Source organism: Capra hircus, chromosome 15, assembly GCF_001704415.2.
Source record: "Capra hircus breed San Clemente chromosome 15, ASM170441v1, whole genome shotgun sequence".
Lineage (NCBI taxonomy): Eukaryota > Metazoa > Chordata > Mammalia > Artiodactyla > Bovidae > Capra > Capra hircus.
In genome coordinates, this window is record NC_030822.1 from 64683555 (window position 1) to 64702115 (window position 18561).

The 18561-nt window shown below is 37.8% G+C and overlaps 1 protein-coding gene across 2 annotated transcripts in view; it reads right to left on the reverse strand.

The window, feature by feature from the left end:
• Positions 1 to 18561, reverse strand: part of CUL5 (cullin 5) — a 126774-nt gene that overhangs the window by 68076 nt on the left and 40137 nt on the right. For both annotated transcript variants that reach the window (XM_018059842.1, XM_005689418.3), the window contains exon 3: positions 5738 to 5837. In XM_018059842.1, the coding sequence (XP_017915331.1) occupies positions 5738 to 5837 (100 nt within the window). The remainder of the gene's footprint in view (positions 1 to 5737; positions 5838 to 18561) is intronic.

Below are 18561 nucleotides of genomic sequence, written 5' to 3' on the forward strand. Positions count from 1 at the left end.
AAAGCAATTATACTTCAATTAAAAATTAATACACTTTAAAAAATAATAAAATGGATAACCAACAAGGGCCTACTAAAAAGCACTGTATAATTCTCCTCAATGTTATGTGGAAGCCTGGGTGGGAGGGGACTCTGCAGGAGACAGATATATGTATATGTATGGCTGAGTCCCTCTCAGTTCCCCTGAAACTACTGTAACAGTGTTAACTGGCTATATCACGACACAAAATAAAAAGTTAAAAAAAAAAAAGCTCACAAACACAGATCCAAATGGAAAAGGAAACAGTTTTCATTCTAATCCACCAATTACAAATTCGTTTTGTAGAAAAAAATATTGCCAACAAATAAAGTCAAGATCAGATGGTTTCAATGCTGAATTTATCAAACATTTAAAGTAGAACTAAACTGGAGCCTATTATACAGAGTGAAGCAAGCCAGAAAGAAAAACACCAATACACTATACTAACGCATATATATGGAATTTAGAAAGATGGTAACGATAACCCTGTATGCGAGACAGCAGAAGAGACACAGATGTATAGAACAGTCTTTTGGACTCTGTGGGAGAGGGAGAGGGTGGGATGATTTGGGAGAATGGCATTGAAACATGTATACTATCATACATGAAATGAATCACCAGTCCAGGTTTGATGCATGATACTGGATGCTTGGGGCTGGTGCACTAGGACGACTCAGAGGGATGGTACGGGGAGGGAGGAGGGAAGGGGGGTTCAGGATGGGGAACCCGGGGAGGGAGGAGGGAGGGGGGGTTCAGGATGGGGAACCCGTGTATACCTGTGGCGGATTCATGTTGATGTATGGCAAAACCAATACACCAAAAAAAAAAAAAAAGTAGAACTAATACTAATCCTTCTCAAACTCTTTTAGAAAACAGAATAGGAGGGAACACTTCCAAACTCATTTATTAGCCTAGCATTACCCAAATCCCAAAATCAGACAAGGAAGCCAAAAGAAAATTACAAATCAGAATCGCTGATGAATGTCGATATAAGGAATTCTGAAAAAAAATCAGCAAGCCAAATTCCACAGCATCATACACCATGATCAAGTAGGATTTTATTTCAGGCATTTAAGAATGGGTCCACACTTAAAAATTAATGAATGTGATACACCACATTAACAAAATGAATTAAAACCATCTCAATGGATACAGAAAAAAGCATTTGACAAAACTCAACATATATTTATGATTAAAAACTTTCAACAAAGTAGGTATAGAGGGAATGTACCTCAACTTAATAAAGAACAAGCCCAAAGCTAACATTACATTCAATGGTAAAAAGTTGAAAGCTATTCTTCTAAGATCAGGAATAAGACAAGGATGCCTACTCTTACCATTCCTATCCAACACTACTGGAAGTCTTATCCAGAGCAATTAGTTAGGAAAAAGAAATAAAAGGCACCTTAATTGGAAAGAAAGAAGTAAAACTGTCACTACTTGTAGATGACATGATACTATATATAGAAAACACTAGAGACTCCATTAAGAAATAAATTCAGTAAAATTACACGATGGAAAAATCAATATATAAAAATCTCCTGAGTTTTTATACACTAATAACAAACTATCAAAAAGATATTAGGGGGAAAATATCCCAGTTAAAATCTCATCTGAAAGAACAAAATATCTAAGAACATTAATAAATTTAAGAGGTAAAAGACCTACACTGAAACACTGATAAAAGAAACTAAGACACAAATAAATGCAAAGATATTCTGTGCTTACAGATTGTTAAAATTCTATTGTTAAAATGTCCCCTCTACTCAAAGTAGTATAGGTTTGTTATAATATCTATCAGAATTTTAATGACATTTTTCACAGAAATAGTACCAAGAATACTAAAATTTGTAGAACTATAAAAGACCCTGGATAGCCAAAGTAGTCCTGAGAAATAACAAAGCTGGAGGCATCATGCTTCCTGACTGCAAATTACTTTACAAAGCTAGAATTAAAACAGTATGGTACTGGCATAAAAGGGTCTTCCCTGGTGGCTCAGCAATAAAAAATTCTCCTGCCAATCAACAGTGTTACAGAGTTGAGCATCACTTACCGACTAAACAACAACAACAAATGGAACAAAGTGAATACGTTGTTCAATAAAGTTTTTGGTGAAAATGAAAAATGTGTCTCATTTTTACTTAAAAACAAAAGGAACCTTTTGGCCAACTCAATACAGCATGGTGACTACAGTTAGTAATAGAATAGCACACATTTTAAAGTTGCTAAGAAAAGTAAATCTTGAAAGTTCTCATCATAAGAAAAAAATTTTCTAACTATGTGTGGTGATGGATATGAAGCAGACTTATTGTGGTAATCATTTTGCAATACGTACATATCATTTTATAAAATATACAAATATCAAGTAACTTTGTTGTATACCTGAAACTAGCATAACGTTATATGTCAATTATACCTAAAACAAAACTTGTGCACAAATGTTCACAGCACCATTATTCAAAATAGACAAAAAGTAGTAACACTCCAGTGTCTATCAATGACAAATAGGTAAACAAAATACAGCATAGTCATACAATGGAATAGGTCTTTCCTGATGACTCAGTTGGTAAAGAGTCTGCCTGCAATGTGGGAGACCTGGATGCAATCCCTGGGTCAGGAAGATCCCCTGTAGAAGGAAATGGCAACCCACTCCAGTATTCTTGCTTGGAGAATTCCATGGACAGAGAGGAACCTGGTGGGCTCCAGTCCATGGGATCACAAAGAGTCAGACACACAGCTAAGTGACTAACACTTTCACTTTCATACAATGGAGTATTACTCACCCATAAGAAGGAATGAAATAGTGCTAAATGGTACAACATAGATGAAACTTGAAAAACATTACGCCAAGCAAAAGATGCTAGTCATAAAAGACTGAATATTATAGGATTCCATTTATAGGAAATGTCTAGGATAAATAAATCCACAGGAACAGAAAGTAGATTACTGTTTGCCAAAGGGAAGGGGGAGTTTCTGGGGGAGTAACTGCTAATGGGTACAGAGTTTCTATTAATATCTGGGCTGACGTATGTGTTAGCCACTCAGTCTTGCCAGACTCTTTGTAACCCCACGGACTGTAGCCTACCAGGCTCTTCTGTTCATGGAATTCTCCAGGCAAGAATACTGGAGTGGGTTACCATTTCCTTCTCCAATCTGGGCTGATAAAAATATTCTAAAATTAGGCAATAAACACACAAAATTATAAAGTTTTAAAAGGAATTTTCTGGTATGCAAATTTATCTCAATTTTTTTTAAAAAAGATCCTAATCTATTTCTCCACTGGACTTTAGCAGGTCCTGTGATTACCTATGACCAACAGAATGCTGCAGATGTGACTCTGATACTTCTGAGCCAAGATCTCAAGAGGTTTGCAAGACTCCACTATCACCTCAAAGACTGGTTTCCTTGAGAATGAAAAACCACATGAGGGGGAAAAAGCCCCAGAAGGAAGCCAGGACAGTGCCAAACACCAGAAATAAATAAAAAAAGCTCTCTTAGGCCATCCAGTCCTTGCAGATCCACCACCTTACTGCTGCCACATTAATAAGCTTAGGCAAAATCAGGCGAGCCTAGCCCAAAATGCTGTCACAGAATTATGTACAAATAGGAGAGTTATGTTAATCTTTCGGAGAAGGCAATGGCACCCCACTCCAGTACTCTTGCCCGGAACATCCCATGGACAGAGAAGCCTAGTAGGCTACAGTCCACGGGATTGCTAAGAGTCGGACATGACTGAGTGATTTCACTTTCACTTTTCACTTTCATGCATTGGAGAAGGAAATGGCAACCCACTCCACAGGGGAGCATGGTGGGCTGCCGTCTATGGGTTCACACATAGTCAGACACGACAGAAGTGACTTAGCAGCATGTTAATCTTTAAAAAAGAAAAAAATTCAATATCCTAATAACTTTCTAAGCACTGCACATTTATTTTTACTTCCCTTTTTTGTCATTTAAAATAATGTTATAATCAATATTTTAATGCTCACTACCTGCCCCATTTGGGAGATTTGGTCCTTCCTGACCAGATAAGCCAGAGAAGGCGATGGCACCCCAGTCCAGTACTCTTGCCTGGAAAATCCCATGGACGGAGGAGCCTAGCAGGCTGCAGTCCATGGGGTCGCTAAGAGTCAGACACGACTGAGCAACTTCACTTTCACTTTTCACTTTCATGTATTGGAGACGGAAATGGCAACCCACTCCAGTGTTCTTGCCTGGAGAATCCCAGGGATGGGGGAGCCTGGTGGGCTACCATCTATGGGGTCGCACAGAGTCGGACACAATTGAAGCGACGCAGCAGCAGCAGCAACAAGATAAGCTCAATTAGTCTAGTAATTGAGTTTATTAAACTCACAAAGCTAGATCTTCTTAAAAATGTTTTAAAATTATATACTTACGTCTGGCACTGCTGGTCCTGAAATTTAACTACTCTGAATTACTGGCGCTAAATCCTAGCTTCAAGTTCTTGCTAAGGTCTGCATTCCAAACTTTTCGGATCAAGTTACAGTGAAACACTGAAGATATTTTGTTTTCTAGTATGAAATATATTTCTAAGATGATTCTTTCTGAGCCCATTTCCAGAAACTAAAGAATAATACTTTGTCGATTTGAAATAAACATGATTTATCTTCATCAAAAGTCATTAACAGATAAGCTGATATGCTTTCCAATTCGAGAAGAAACAATTTTTCCTTAAACAGTTCTAGAAAAATGTATCTTTCGATTAAATTGTGATATTGAAAGATTTAATTTTTCTAAGCAAAGTTGAGATGATTTATTTTCATTAAAAGATAATTTTCGTATAAAACTCTAATTTTTAAAAAATCACTGATCAACATGGCAGAATTAATGGTATCTATCAACAATAAGACATTTCATTTTGTAAGTAATATCCAATATGACCTCATCCTTATTTCATCAGAATGAAATATATACCAATCATATATTCAATTTCAGTCAAATCATATATTCATTTTTAATTTCCAACTGCTAACACATTAATATTCAACAAAATTTCTAACAGACTTTTACTAATGATGTACAAGATAACGATGCAAAAATTCAAATAAAGAATAAGAAACTCTAACTCTATTTTTCAAACTTTATTTTATAGAAAGGAAAATAACCTTATGTTCTTAGGCCTTTCTTCAAAGTGATAAACAATGCATCAGTGATGCCAGAGTTGATCTGAAAAAACACTTTACCTCTGCATTAATTTTTCCCAAAAGACAAAAGTGTCAGTAAAGACAAAACAAACAAACACCTAAATGAGCTCTGCCTTCATTTTAAAATTAAACATGTGTACACAGTACCAACCCAAGAATACTGAATTTCGGCTCAGCAGGAGCAATGCGAAAGACAGTCCAAGAATTATACAGTCAGACAATTATTCAGAATCGAAAAAAACTACTGTCAGCCTGAAAAGAGGTATTAATTGTGAAGAAAAAAAAAGATTTATGTGGACTGATGTGTGGCCAATAATAATGGTGGGGGATTCTAAAGAATGTATAAGAATGAAATTCTTTATAGCGTCTTTTAATTGAGGTAACTAAATATTTGTTTGAAAGAAATGCCACTATGGGAGGAGAAAACAATAAATGACTATCATTTCATTAAAAAATTTTAACTAGCAAGTGTGTCAAAGTTTATGTGATATTTTAAAATTACTTCAGGATGATACTGAGTAAAGTCTTAAACAATATAAAGATGCAAAACTTACTGCCTGTGCTTGCTTAATAAACTCAAGAATATCTTCTTTTAAAGCCTGATGAATTTTTGCTGGGCCTTTATCATCCCAGAGACAGACTGCATGTACATCCCTGTAAAAAATAAAGCAGGTAAACAAACATTAACACTGGAACAAGAACAAACACAAAACTGTTTTGTTTCAATACAAACATGGATCATGCTAAGAGTGCTTGAATTCATTCATATGAACCAAGCATTCTTTGTAAGGTTTCTCATACAGGTACACTTGCTTCTATTTTTATTTTCTTTGTTACTATTTTCCTTACATCTTTGCCACTTTTTTGATTACATTTATAAATTTAAAAAGTATCTCCGAATCAGACTTCCAAAGTTAAATACTACCAAAATTTTCTTGTGCAAAGACAACTATAAATTCTTTAATATGTAACACAATATATATATACACATATAAACTATCCGTTTTTAGAAAGTTAGTAATTTAAATACTATTACAACAAAACTCCAAATTTCTCCCAAATATTCATCACATTTACACATCAATTATCACTGTGCCTCCTTTATTTAGAATACACATATACTCACTGCTGATTCACGTTACTGTACAGCAGAAACTAACACAACATTGTAAAGCAATTACAGTCCATTTAAAAGATAAATCTAAAAAATTTAAGGGAAAAAAGAAAAAAAGAGTGACTATTTCAACTTTCTAATACAACAAAATACAAAATTTAACTTTTCAGAAAAAAAAAAACTATAATCGATTGAAATAAAAAAATAAATAGAGGGCTTCTCTGGCAGCTTGGTGGTAAAGAATCTGCCTGTGTCTGATCACTGGGTCGGGAAGATTCCCCTGGAGAAGGAAATGGCATCCCACTTCAGTATTTTTGTCTGAGAAATCCCATGGACACAGGAGCCTGATGGACTACAGTCTGGGGTCGCAAAAGAGTCAAACATGACTTAGCGACTAAACAACAACAAAATAAACAGAAAGAAAAGCTCTTTAAACTCTAAAGCTGACATATTTTACCCAAAAGGTCATTCATTATAGAAACATATTTAATATTAATACATGTTCACAGAATGAGTTTTTTAATTACTACATAGTACAGCAGGGAAACATAACAAAAGCTAGAGTCTTATTACTGTGTGTACGTGTGTGTGCTCACACACAAGCACTTAGTCTGACTCTTTGCAACCCCATTGACTAGGGCCCCACAGTCTCCTCTGTAGAATTTTCTAGGCAAAAATTGCCTGGAAAAGTTGCCATTTCCTTCTTCAGGGGATCTTCCCCACTCAGGCACTGAACCCCAGTCTCTTGTGTCTCCTGCATTGGCAGGCAGGTTCTTTACCAGCTGAGCCACCAGGGAATATAGTCTTATACTGGGGATTCTCTTACTTAAAAAATGTTCCCCAGTACTTTATAGAGCCCTATATACACTTTAAAATCTACATTATGATTTTTTAAAAAGCAGAAAAAAAAGGCCAAAAAAATTATCTCTAGAATCCTAACATATAATAATGGCCAAATAGTTTGTTTTATATTCAGATTCTTAGGGGCATAATCATAACCCAAAATTTTGTCTATATATTAATTTGAACTTGTTTTCATCATTTGTTAAATTCAGCTTAATAGTGGCATCTGGTCCAGAGTAGATGTAGTTAAGCACACAAATATTTGTTAAATAACATAATAGGTAACATCCAACTGCTCATGCTGTGCTAAATCGCTTCAGTCACGTCTGACTCTTTGCGACCTAAGGACTGTAGCCAGTCAGGCTTCTCTTCCATGGAACTCTCCAGGCAAGAACACTGGAGTGGGTTGCCATGCCCTCCTCCAAGGGATCTTCCCAACCCAAGGATCGAACCCACGTCTCTTACATCTCCTGCACTGGCAGGCAGGTTTTTTTACCACTAGCACCACCTGAGAAGCCTCATCCAACTGCTGTGTGTCAGCTGCTCAGCTGTGTCAGATTCTTTACAACTTCATGGATTGGGGCCTGCCAGGCTCCTCTGTCCATGGGATTTCTAGGCAAGAATACTTGAGTGGGTTGCCATTCCCTTTTCCAGGGAATCTTCCCAACCCAGGGATCAAACACAGGTCTCCTGCATTGCAGGCAGATTCTTTACCATCTGAACCACCAGGGAAAGCCCTCCAACTGCTTCAGTTCAGTTCAGTCACTCAGTCGTGTCCAACTTGCGACCCCATGAATCGCAGCACGCCAGGCCTCCCTGTCCATCACCAACTCCCGGAGTTCACTCAGACTCACGCCCATCCAGTCAGTGATGCCATCCAGCCATCTTATCCTCTGTCGTCCCCTTCTCCTCCTGCCCCCAATCCCTCCCAGCATCAGAGTCTTTTCCAATGAGTCAACTCTTCGCATGAGGTGGCCAAGGTACTGGAGTTTCAGCTTTAGCATCATTCCTTCCAAAGAACACCCAGGACTGATCTCCTTTAGAATGGACTGGTTGGATCTCCTCGCAGTCCAAGGGACTCTCTCAAGAGTCTTCTCCAACACCACAGTTCAAAAGCATCAAGTCTTCGGCACTCAGCTTTCTTCACAGTCCAACTCCCACATCCATACATGACCACTGGAAAAACCACAGCCTTGACTAGACAGACCTTAGTTGGCAAAGTAATGTCTCTGCTTTTGAATATGCCATCTAGGTCGGTCATAACTTTCTTCCAAGGAGTAAGCGTCTTTTAATTTCATGGCTGCAATCACCATCTGCAGTGATTTTGGAGCCCCCCAAAATAGAGTCTGACACTGTTTCCACTGTTTCCCTATCTATTTCCCAACTGCTTTCTGCTGCTGCTGCTGCTAAGTCACTTCAGTCGTGTCCAACTCTGTGCGACCCCATAGACGGCAGCCCACTAGGCTCCCCCATCCCTGGGATTCTCCAGGCAAGAATACTGGAGTGGGTTGCCATTTCCTTCTCCAATGCATGAAAGTGAAAAGTGAAAGTGAAGTTGCTCAGTAGTGCCGAACTCTTAGCGACCCCATGGACTGCAGCCTACCAGGCTCCTCTGTCCATGGGATTTTCCAGGCAAGAGTACTGGACTGGGGTGCCATTGCCTTCTCCTCCCAACTGCTTACTATATGCTAAATACTATTCTAAGCTGTTTTAACTCAACCTTCACAGCAACGCTGATATAGTACAGTTTTATTGCTATCAGAGATGGGGAAACTGAGGCAGAGAAAAGTTATGTAACATTCCTAAGATTACACAGCTAGTATACAGTGAACACAGGCAACTGAGCTCCAGAGCCCACTATCAAACTGTTTTCTCTTAATTTACTCTTACACCTCTCCAATCCATCCAACAGTCCAACAGTAGCTAGAATGATCTTCATAAAATTCAAATTACATCTTTTTGCCTCTGTATTTGTGCCTTTCCAGGAGGCACCAGAGGTAAAGAACCTGCCTGCCAATGCAAGAGACTTAAGAGACTCAGGGTTTGATTCCTGGGTCAGGAAGATCCCCTGGAGGAGGAAATGGCAACTCATTCCAGTATTCTTGCCTGGAAAATTCCATGGACAGAGGAGTCTGTCAAGCTACAGTCCACGGGGTCACAAAGAGTCAGACAAACTGAAGCGGCTTAGCAAGCATGCCCACCTCTATATTTAAAATCTTCCAATGGTTTCCTACTGTTCTTTGAATAAAGTACAAAATAGTTAACTGACCTCTGTAATACCTCTGCGATCTCACCTCATGGCTAAAGAAATCTAGAGTTTAAAAGAAAAAACTGATACAAAAATAGATTGATTATATTTCAATAAGTTTACAACTACTAAGGCTATAAACACAAGATGGTTTAGGAACCCAAGGCAAAGAAAAGGGCGGAAATGAGAGGTAAAGAGAAAAGGGGCAGACTCCCTGGAAGAGATGATTTCTAAGTTTATCTCAAAGAACAAGTGGGATTAGTATCCCTGCTTACTCAGACCCACTGTGACACATGCTGGAAAGCCTCAAATGTGACTTGAGTCTCGTTAGGGCAAGAGAGAATGGTGTGGCACTGGGTCCCCAAGAAAGAGCCAAACTTGTGATCCACATGTCTTCTCCAGCTCCTTTTCCTCAACTTCCAGGAACTTCTGCATGTTGTTACGTCATGGAAGAAGATCGTCAATACACTCTTTCCTATTTGAAACACAATACTTCTCACCACCACATGACAGAACATGTTGAGGCTCCTGGCCAATTCTCATACACATTTTGAGGAATATAATATATATTGTGCTGGCCAAGAAGTTCACTGGGTTTTTTCTGTAAGATGTTATGGAAAAACCCAGAAGAATTTTTGGCTAATCCAATTCTTAAGAAGTATATGATAATACCCTTAAAGCCCTTTATGTTCCTCTCTCTAATCCTACTCTCTCATTCCTCCCCAAAAGTAACTAAGTCTGAATTTGCTGTTTTGGGTTTTCAAGTTTTACAACATACTATGAGGGTTTCTGATTACAGAAATACATCAAATAATATTTTCAAATATTTTTTTTACTCAACGTGTTTCTGATATTTACCCACGAAAGTGCATGTAGTTCTGGTTCATCTGTTACATCAAGCGGCACTTCAACATAAAAGGGAAGGGATGGATAAGCAATAAACATCTGAAATTAAGTCTGAATGAATAAAAACACACTCTCTTGGAATATATAATCAAAGTGCTTTTAAAAAGGAACCTCTTGGACTTCCCAGGTGGTCCAATGGTTAAGAATCCGCCTGCCAATGCAGGAGACATGGGTTCAATCCCTGACTTGGGAATAGCCCACTTGCCGCACAGCAATTAATTCCATGTGCCACACCACTGAGCCTATTCTCTAGAGCTCACAATCCACAACTAATGATCCCTTGATCTGTAACTAATGAGCCTGCGTGCCTAGAGCCCATGCTCCACAACAAGAGAAGCCACCACATCACAACAAAGTATCCTCCACTTGCCACAACTAGAGAAAGCTCATGCACAGCAACAAAGACCCAATGTAACCAAAAAATAAAAATTTTTTTTTAAGTAAAGGAAATTGTTTTTAAACACTTAAATATATTAAAAAAAGTCAAGGAGCTGGGAAATGGGAGAATGATGAAGTAAAAACTTTTTTTAAGGTTTTAAGTGGAGACAGAAAGGATGAGAAAAGAAGCAAGAGGTAAGAATTATTTCAAAGGTTTCAACTTCTTCAGGTTAGAAAGAAAAGAGAAGTAGTGTGACCGTGATGCAAAAAAATAGGTATTCTGCTTTTAATTAACAGTAGTACCATATACTACTTTTTTTTTTTTTTTTTTTTTTGTCACATGGCAGGACATGTGGGATCTTACTTCTCTGACCAGGGATTGAACCATTGAACTGGCGCCTTTTGTAGTGAAAGCATGGACTCTTAACCATGAGGGAAGGTCCAATATCATATACTTCTGATTGAGAGTGAAAGTAGAAAGGAACCACTAACGGAAGTAAACTTTCAGATTAACAAAAAAAGGAAAAGGAAAAATAAAGAAACAATAGTATTTAATAAGTGGTAAACTATAGAAGGAATAAAAAGTGTATCAGTTATAATATTAAACCTAAATAAACCATCCCATTAGAAGAGAATATACCTTTCAAAAGGACAGATACTATGATTCTACTTTGTGAGGTACCTAGAATAGATAAATTCAGAGACAAAAAGTAGAATGAAGGTTACCAAAGGCTGAGGGAAAGAGGTACAGTTATTGTTTAATTGGTGCAGAGCCTCTGCTTGAGATGTGAATGTTCTAAAAATGGAGAGTGTTGGTGTTTGTACAACATTATGAATGAACTCAATGCCACTGAATCATACACTTGAAAATGGCTAAAATGATAAATTTTGTGCAATGTACAATTTTACAAAAAAAAAAAATTAATGGCTTAAGAGATACTAGGTGAGTATAAACTGAAAGAAAGCAGAGTGGCAATATTAGCATCATCCAAAGAAGAATTTAAAGTTATAAGGATTGGTGACAGGAACATCATGTAATGATAAAAAAGCATCATTTATTAATGTATGTCCATTTATTTACACCAAAAATATACATAGTAAAAAACAAAACAAATAGAAATGTAAAAATGATGTATTTGAACACTTTAAAACATCCTGTTATCAGGAGGATGAAAACATCAGGCTCAATCAACAATGGCTTAGATTACTAGATTCTTTTTCTCATATAACAAGAAATTTAGAAGTAGGAAGAGGCTGGTGTTTTGTTCAGAGACTCATCAAGACCTTTCTCTCTCCACTTTTGTCACTTTAGGCAGAACGTGCTAGCACATTAGGTCAAAGGCGGAAAGGGAAGAGGGTGCCAGGCACATTAGTTAAATTCATCTGGAAAGCAAAATCTTCCTAGATGCCCTCCGATAGGTGTATTTGCCAGAATGTGTAATGTGCCCAGCCACCTTAGCAGCAAGAAGTGAATATTAAATTATCCAGCCTCCATAGTGGGAGGAAGGCAAGGCAAAGGCGTAAGGCCTAGCCAATCAACAGTGTCTGCCAGAGACTTTCTCAACATTTAAAATCTAGAAGAAAAAAATTAAAGACATGCAGGAATTTAAAAATACAATTAATGGAGGAATTCCCTGGCAGTCTCCGTGCTCTCACTACAGAAGCCTTGGGTTCAATCCCTGGTTGGGGAATTTAAATCCCATAAACCAAGGGGCACAGACCAAAAAATAAAAAAGTTAATGTCTATAACTTACTAGGCAGAGATTCTTGCAACTCACAAAAAGATAAATTTTTCCTAAGAGTTCATGCAAACACACAAAATTTTTTTAAAATAATTTTATAGGTTGTTTCACTGATTATAATCCATAAACAAATAAATTAAAACTTCACTATATAGAAATTTCAGTTCCTAGATAATGCACGGATTAAAGAAAAAACAAAAATTACTAACAAGAAAGAGAAAGAAGAACATTTCATACCGCAAAACCTATGGTGACCATACAGGTGGTATTAAGAAAAAAATACAGGAGGCAGGGATCAAGATCATCCCCAGGGAAAAGAAATGCAAAAAGGCAAAATGGTTGTCTGAGGAGGCCTTACAAACAGCTGTGAATAGAAAAGAAGCAAAAGGCAAAGGAGAAAAGGAAAGATACACCCATTTGAATGCAGAGTTCCAAAGAATATCAAAGAGAGACAAGAAAGCCTTCCTCAGCGATCAATGCAAAGAAACAGAGAAAAACAACAGAATGCGAAAGACTATGCCAAAGCCTTTGACTGTGTGGATCACAATAAACCGTGGAAAATTCTGAAAGATATGGGAATAAAAGACCACCTGACCTGCCTCTTGAAAAATCTGTATTCAGGTCAGGAGCCAACAGTTAGAACTGGACATGGAACAACAGGCTGGTTCGAAATAGGAAAAGGAGTACATCAAGGCTGTATATTGTCACTCTGCTTATTTAACTTGTATGCAGAGTACTCATGAGAAACACTGGGCTGGATGAAGCACAAGATGGAATCAAGATTGCTGGGAGAAATACAAATAACCTCAAATATGCAGATGACACCACCCTTATGGCAGAAAGTGAAGAACTAGAACCTTTCAAAGAGCCTCTTGATGAAAGTGAAAGAGGAGAGTGAAAAAGCTCGCTTAAAGCTCAACATTCAGAAAACTAAGATCATGGCAACTGATCCCATCACTTCATGGCAAACAGATGGCGAAACAGTGGAAACAGTGGCTGACTTTATTTTCTTGGGCTCCAAAATCACTGTAGATTTGTAGATGGTGATTGCAGCCATGAAATTAATAAAGACACTTGCTCCATGGGAAAAAAGTTATGACCAACCTAGACAGCATATTAAAAAGCAGAGATATTACTTTACCAACAAAGGTCTGTCTAGTCAAAGCTATGGTTTTTCCAGTAGTCATGTATGGATGTGAGAGTTGGACTATAAAGAAAGCTGAGCACTGAAGAATTAATGCTTGTGAACTGTGGTATTGGAGAAGACTTTTGAGAGTCCCTTAGACTACAAGGAGATCCAACCAGTCCATCCTAAAGGAAATCAGTCCTGAATACTTTGGCCACATGATGCGAAGAACCGACTCATCTGAAAAGACCTGATGCTGGGAAAGATTGAAGGTAGGAGGAGAAGGGAACGACAGAGGATGAGATGGTTGGATGGCATCACCGACTCAACGGACATGAGTCTGAGTAAACTCTAGGAGCCGGTGATGGACAGGGAGGCCTGGTGTGCTGCAGTTCATAGGGTTGCAAACAATTGGACACAACTAAGCAACTGAACTAAAGAAAAAAATATTGCTTGAAAGTTTTGATTGTAAAGAAAAATGGTAAAAAGAGTTTTAAAACTAAGAATCTAATAAAAGAACAAAGAAACCAAAGAACAAAATAAACTGGAGACCAAAAAGAAAACAAAAAAAGGAATATTATTTTTTCTGAGTAACTAATTTTTCCATTTTCTTTTTCTATTTTCAGTTATTTTGTATTTCATTAATTTTGTCTTTTGTCTTTCCTTCCTTCTTTCTTTAAGTTTAGTTGGCCGGTTTTTTCCTCATTTCTTGAAATAAAAACTTAGACTGTGTACTTTTAGCATTTTCTGTGTAATATATGAATCGAAGGCTATGAATTTGTATCACACAGTTGGTTCTAATATATTTTGATAAATCGTATCCAAGTAATTTTTATAGCTTGATTATGTGAAAAGACCTATAAAATGGATCAACTCCTTAATATCCACATGGAAGAAAAATATGTAGGATTGGGGATAAAAAGTGAGATATAACCATATATACAATATAAGTATATTACTTGTAATTCTAAGGCAACAAATTTCTAAACCTACCGGAAACTGAAATGAGGTATGCAAACAGATACTTAGTCCCAATTTTAAATGGAATGCTTCCAACATACAATTACTGGGATATAGCTGCTAGGAGACTTATAGATGATCTTTACCAGTTTAAAGAATAATATTTTCATTTTTTATATTTCATTTTGGAAAGATCCTATGTCTTTTCTCCATCTACTAAGATGACTGATTTCTGATATGATTCTGTCTTGTTCTATTTGTTTTCTGAGTTCAATCTTCATTTCATTATTTCCTCAACTTTTGTTGATTTCTCTCATCAGCTCTTAAATTTTCAGTTCAAGTTTGTTTTATAACCCCACATGGTTGTGTGAGAACACAGTCTGAAGTGCTGTATTTGTGTTCTACTTCATAGCTGGTTTCTGTGGGACAATTTTTATCACCTAAAATGTTATAATTTATGTACTTTAAAAAATAGTTTTGGATAGGTAATGTCTGCTTTTTTCTATTTACATTCATTTCATGGTCAGGGCTTCCCTGATAGCTCAGTTGGTAAAGAATCCACCTGCAATGCAGGAGACCCCAGTTGATTCCTGGGTCGGGAAGATCTGGTGGAGAAGGGATAGGCTACCCACTCCAATATTCTTTGGCTTCCCTTGTGGCTCAGCTGGTAAAGAATCCACCTGCAGTGCAGGAGACCCCAGTTTGATTCCTGGGTCAGGAAGATCCCCTGGAACAGGGATAGGCTACCCACTCCAGTATTCTTGGGCTTCCCTTGTGGCTCAGCTGGTAAAGAATCTGCCTGCAATGCGGGAGGACCTAGGTTCGATCCCTGGTTTGGGAAGATTCTCTGGAGAAGGGAAAGGCTACTCGCTCCAGTATTCTGGCCTGAAGAATTCCATGGACTGTATAGTCCATGGAGTCGCAAAGAGTAGGATACAACTGAGCAACTTTCACTTTCATGGTCAGGATTCCTAGTTCAAGGGCACCTCCTTCAGTTTAGGGTAGTAAAGCCCAGTTTCTTTTATGGCCAGTGTTGATAATAGTGGAGAAAAGGGTTCCATTTCTGCAGAATCCTTAAATCTTCTAAATATTTTGTTGTCTGAAAATAGGTTCATCTTGCCTTGAACATGACTGAAAACTCGACTAGGTAAAGAACACGAAGTTCAAAATAATTTCCCTTTAAATATCTAAAGAAAAACGTGTCAACCTCCTGCTTTCAATTTGGCCAATGAGGTGCACAGACAGTCTGTTTTGCTTGAAAGGTTAACTTTTTTTTTTTTAATTTCTAAGAATTAGATTATTTTCTTTATCCTTGGAATTCTGAAATTAGAGGCATGTGTAGGCATGATTTTTTTAGCACTTTCAATACGAAGATGGGAAGTGGGATGAATTGGGAGATTGGGATTGGCAATATTTACACTACTTATAAAATAAATAACTAATGAGAACCAACTGTACAGCACAGGAAACTCTACTCAGTGCTCTGTGGTGACCTAAAAGGGAAGGAAACCACAAAAGAGGGGATACATGTATATGTGTGGCTGATGCACTTTGCTGTACAGCAGAAACTAACACAGCACTGTAAAGCTGTTTAAATACGTGTGTGTGTGTGTGTGTACATATATATATATAAAACAGTCAAAAAGACAGAAGAAGAAACAGGAGAAAAAAAATAAGAGGAGGAGGAAGATCTGTAGGGCTAGGTAGGGAGATACAAGATTTCAGCCCCAGGAAATGTCCTCTTATCCTTGGGGACTATATCCTTTCCTCTACTATCTCTGTCCTCTCCTTCTGGAACCTCTTTTAAGTATGTGGTGGCTTAGTTGCTAAGTCGTGTCTGACTCCCGCGATCCCATGGACTGTAGCCCACCAGGCTCCTGTGTCCATGGAATTTCCTGGGCCAGAATACTGGAGTGGGCTGCCATTTTCTTCTCTTTCCTTCTCTTTCTCTTTTAAGTGTAAGTCAGCCAAATTCTAAAGACATTCTCGTACTTCTTTTTTATTTAATTTTCCACACTCTGGTCTACATTCAAAGAGAACTCTTTTTATTTTTCTACTAATTTGGTATTTTTAAATTAATTAACTTTTATTTTTTATTATAAAGATCTCTTCTTTATCTTGACTATTTCATTTTCAAAGTTGTCTCTTCTCATTTTACTTCTCTCTAGTGATATAAACTAGAATGTTTTTTGAGCTATCTTCTAAACCTTTCATCATCTACTTACTCTGAGGTACAGTCTTGAGGATGGCCCCCAATGATCCCTGTCTCCTGGTTGGTATCTGTACCCACATATAAGTTCCTTCCAACAGTGTCCAAGCATCTGTCTGTGTGATCAATAGCATACAAGAGATATGATGGTCTAAAGAACCTGCTGTGTAGTATAGGGAATTCTACTCAATATTCTGTAACTGCCTATATGGGAAAAGAACTAAAAAGAAAAAAAAGAGTGGATATATGTATTCATATAACTGATTCACTGTGCTATACATCTGAAACTAGCACAACGTTATAGATCAACTATAATTAAAAGAGAGTGAGTGAGAGAGAAAGATGATGGTTTGTAATTTCCAAGATTTATAAAATGGGCTTCCCTGGTGGTTTAGCAGTTAAGAATCTGCCCTACGATGCAGAGGACACCGGTTTGATCCCTGTCCAGGAAGATTCCACATGACACGAAGCAGCTAAGCCAGTGTGCCACAACTACTGAGCCCCTGCTCTGGAGCCCAAGAGCCACAACTACTGAAGCCCAAGTGCCTTGGCACCCATGCGCCACTGAAGGAGAAGCCACCACAATGAGAAGGCCTCTCACTGCAGCTAGAGAAAAAAACCAAGCAGCAACAAAGACCCAGCAGAGCCAAGAAAAAACCACTATGACTTCTGTCTTGGGAACAGTCCTGCTCTGGGGAAAGCAAGCTGCGCAACAGTAAGCAGCTTTATGGAGGGTTCCACACAGTGAGAAACCGAGCAGCTAGTGAAGAACTGAGGCCTGACAATACTCATGTGGGTAAGCTCTGAAGAAGATCATCCACTCCTAGCTGAATATAGGCCTAGATCTTTGCCTGGAGCTTGACTGCAACCTCGTAAGAGATCCTGAGTTAGAGTAACTCAATAAAGCTGCAATCAGATTCCTGACTCTCAGAAACTGTGAGATAATAAATGTTTGTTATTTTAAGCTGCTACATTTCAGGGTAATTTGTTTTGTGGCAGTAGATAACTAATAGAAACAACAAAGAAGGCAAGGGACTACTGTAATCATTTAGGCAAGATAGTGGGGGGTGGGGGGGCGGGGGGAGACAAATGGGATGGAAAGAAAGCCAAGAGATAATAAAAATCTACAAAACCTAGTAATCAGATGAATATGAAGGAGTAAAAAGAGAAAACAGGAGTTTGACAGAAGCTTCCAGATTCTTTATTTCAGACTACAAATGACAGATTTTCATCATTCTGTATCTGGAGTACTTACAGAACTTAAGGGACAGACATATGCAGGAAACAACAGGCCACATAGATATGGAAGTTCAACTTTGAAGATGATCTGGATTGCTTATATAGATATGAGAACTCAGACAAAAGAGTAAAAAAAGCAGAACTCTGGAGAAAACCAACATTTAAGAGGCACAAAAGGGATGAATCAGCTAACATGACAGGATGAGGCAGACAAGAGATAGGAGAAAAAACAGGAAAAAGTGGTATCATAAAAACCAACTTAGGAACAAGAAAAACATTTCAAAATTAAAGATGAATTTTAAAATAAAATATTAAAAATAAAGTCTCACAAATTAAAAATAATTTATTTTTCAATTTTGGCCTCAATGTCATAAACCAGAGTCAAACCAAACAATATATATCTAAAGCAGCAGCTCTCAACTGAGGATGGTACTGTTCCCTCAGACACTTGGAAATAAGAGATTTTTTTTTGTTCCAATAAATGAGGGGTGGGGAGAAGCATACACAAAAAGTATCCACTACCAGAGTTTATGAGGCTGAAGGCCAGAGATGATAAACATGCCACAATATGCAGAACAATCTTTTATAACGACCTAGAATACCAATAGCATCT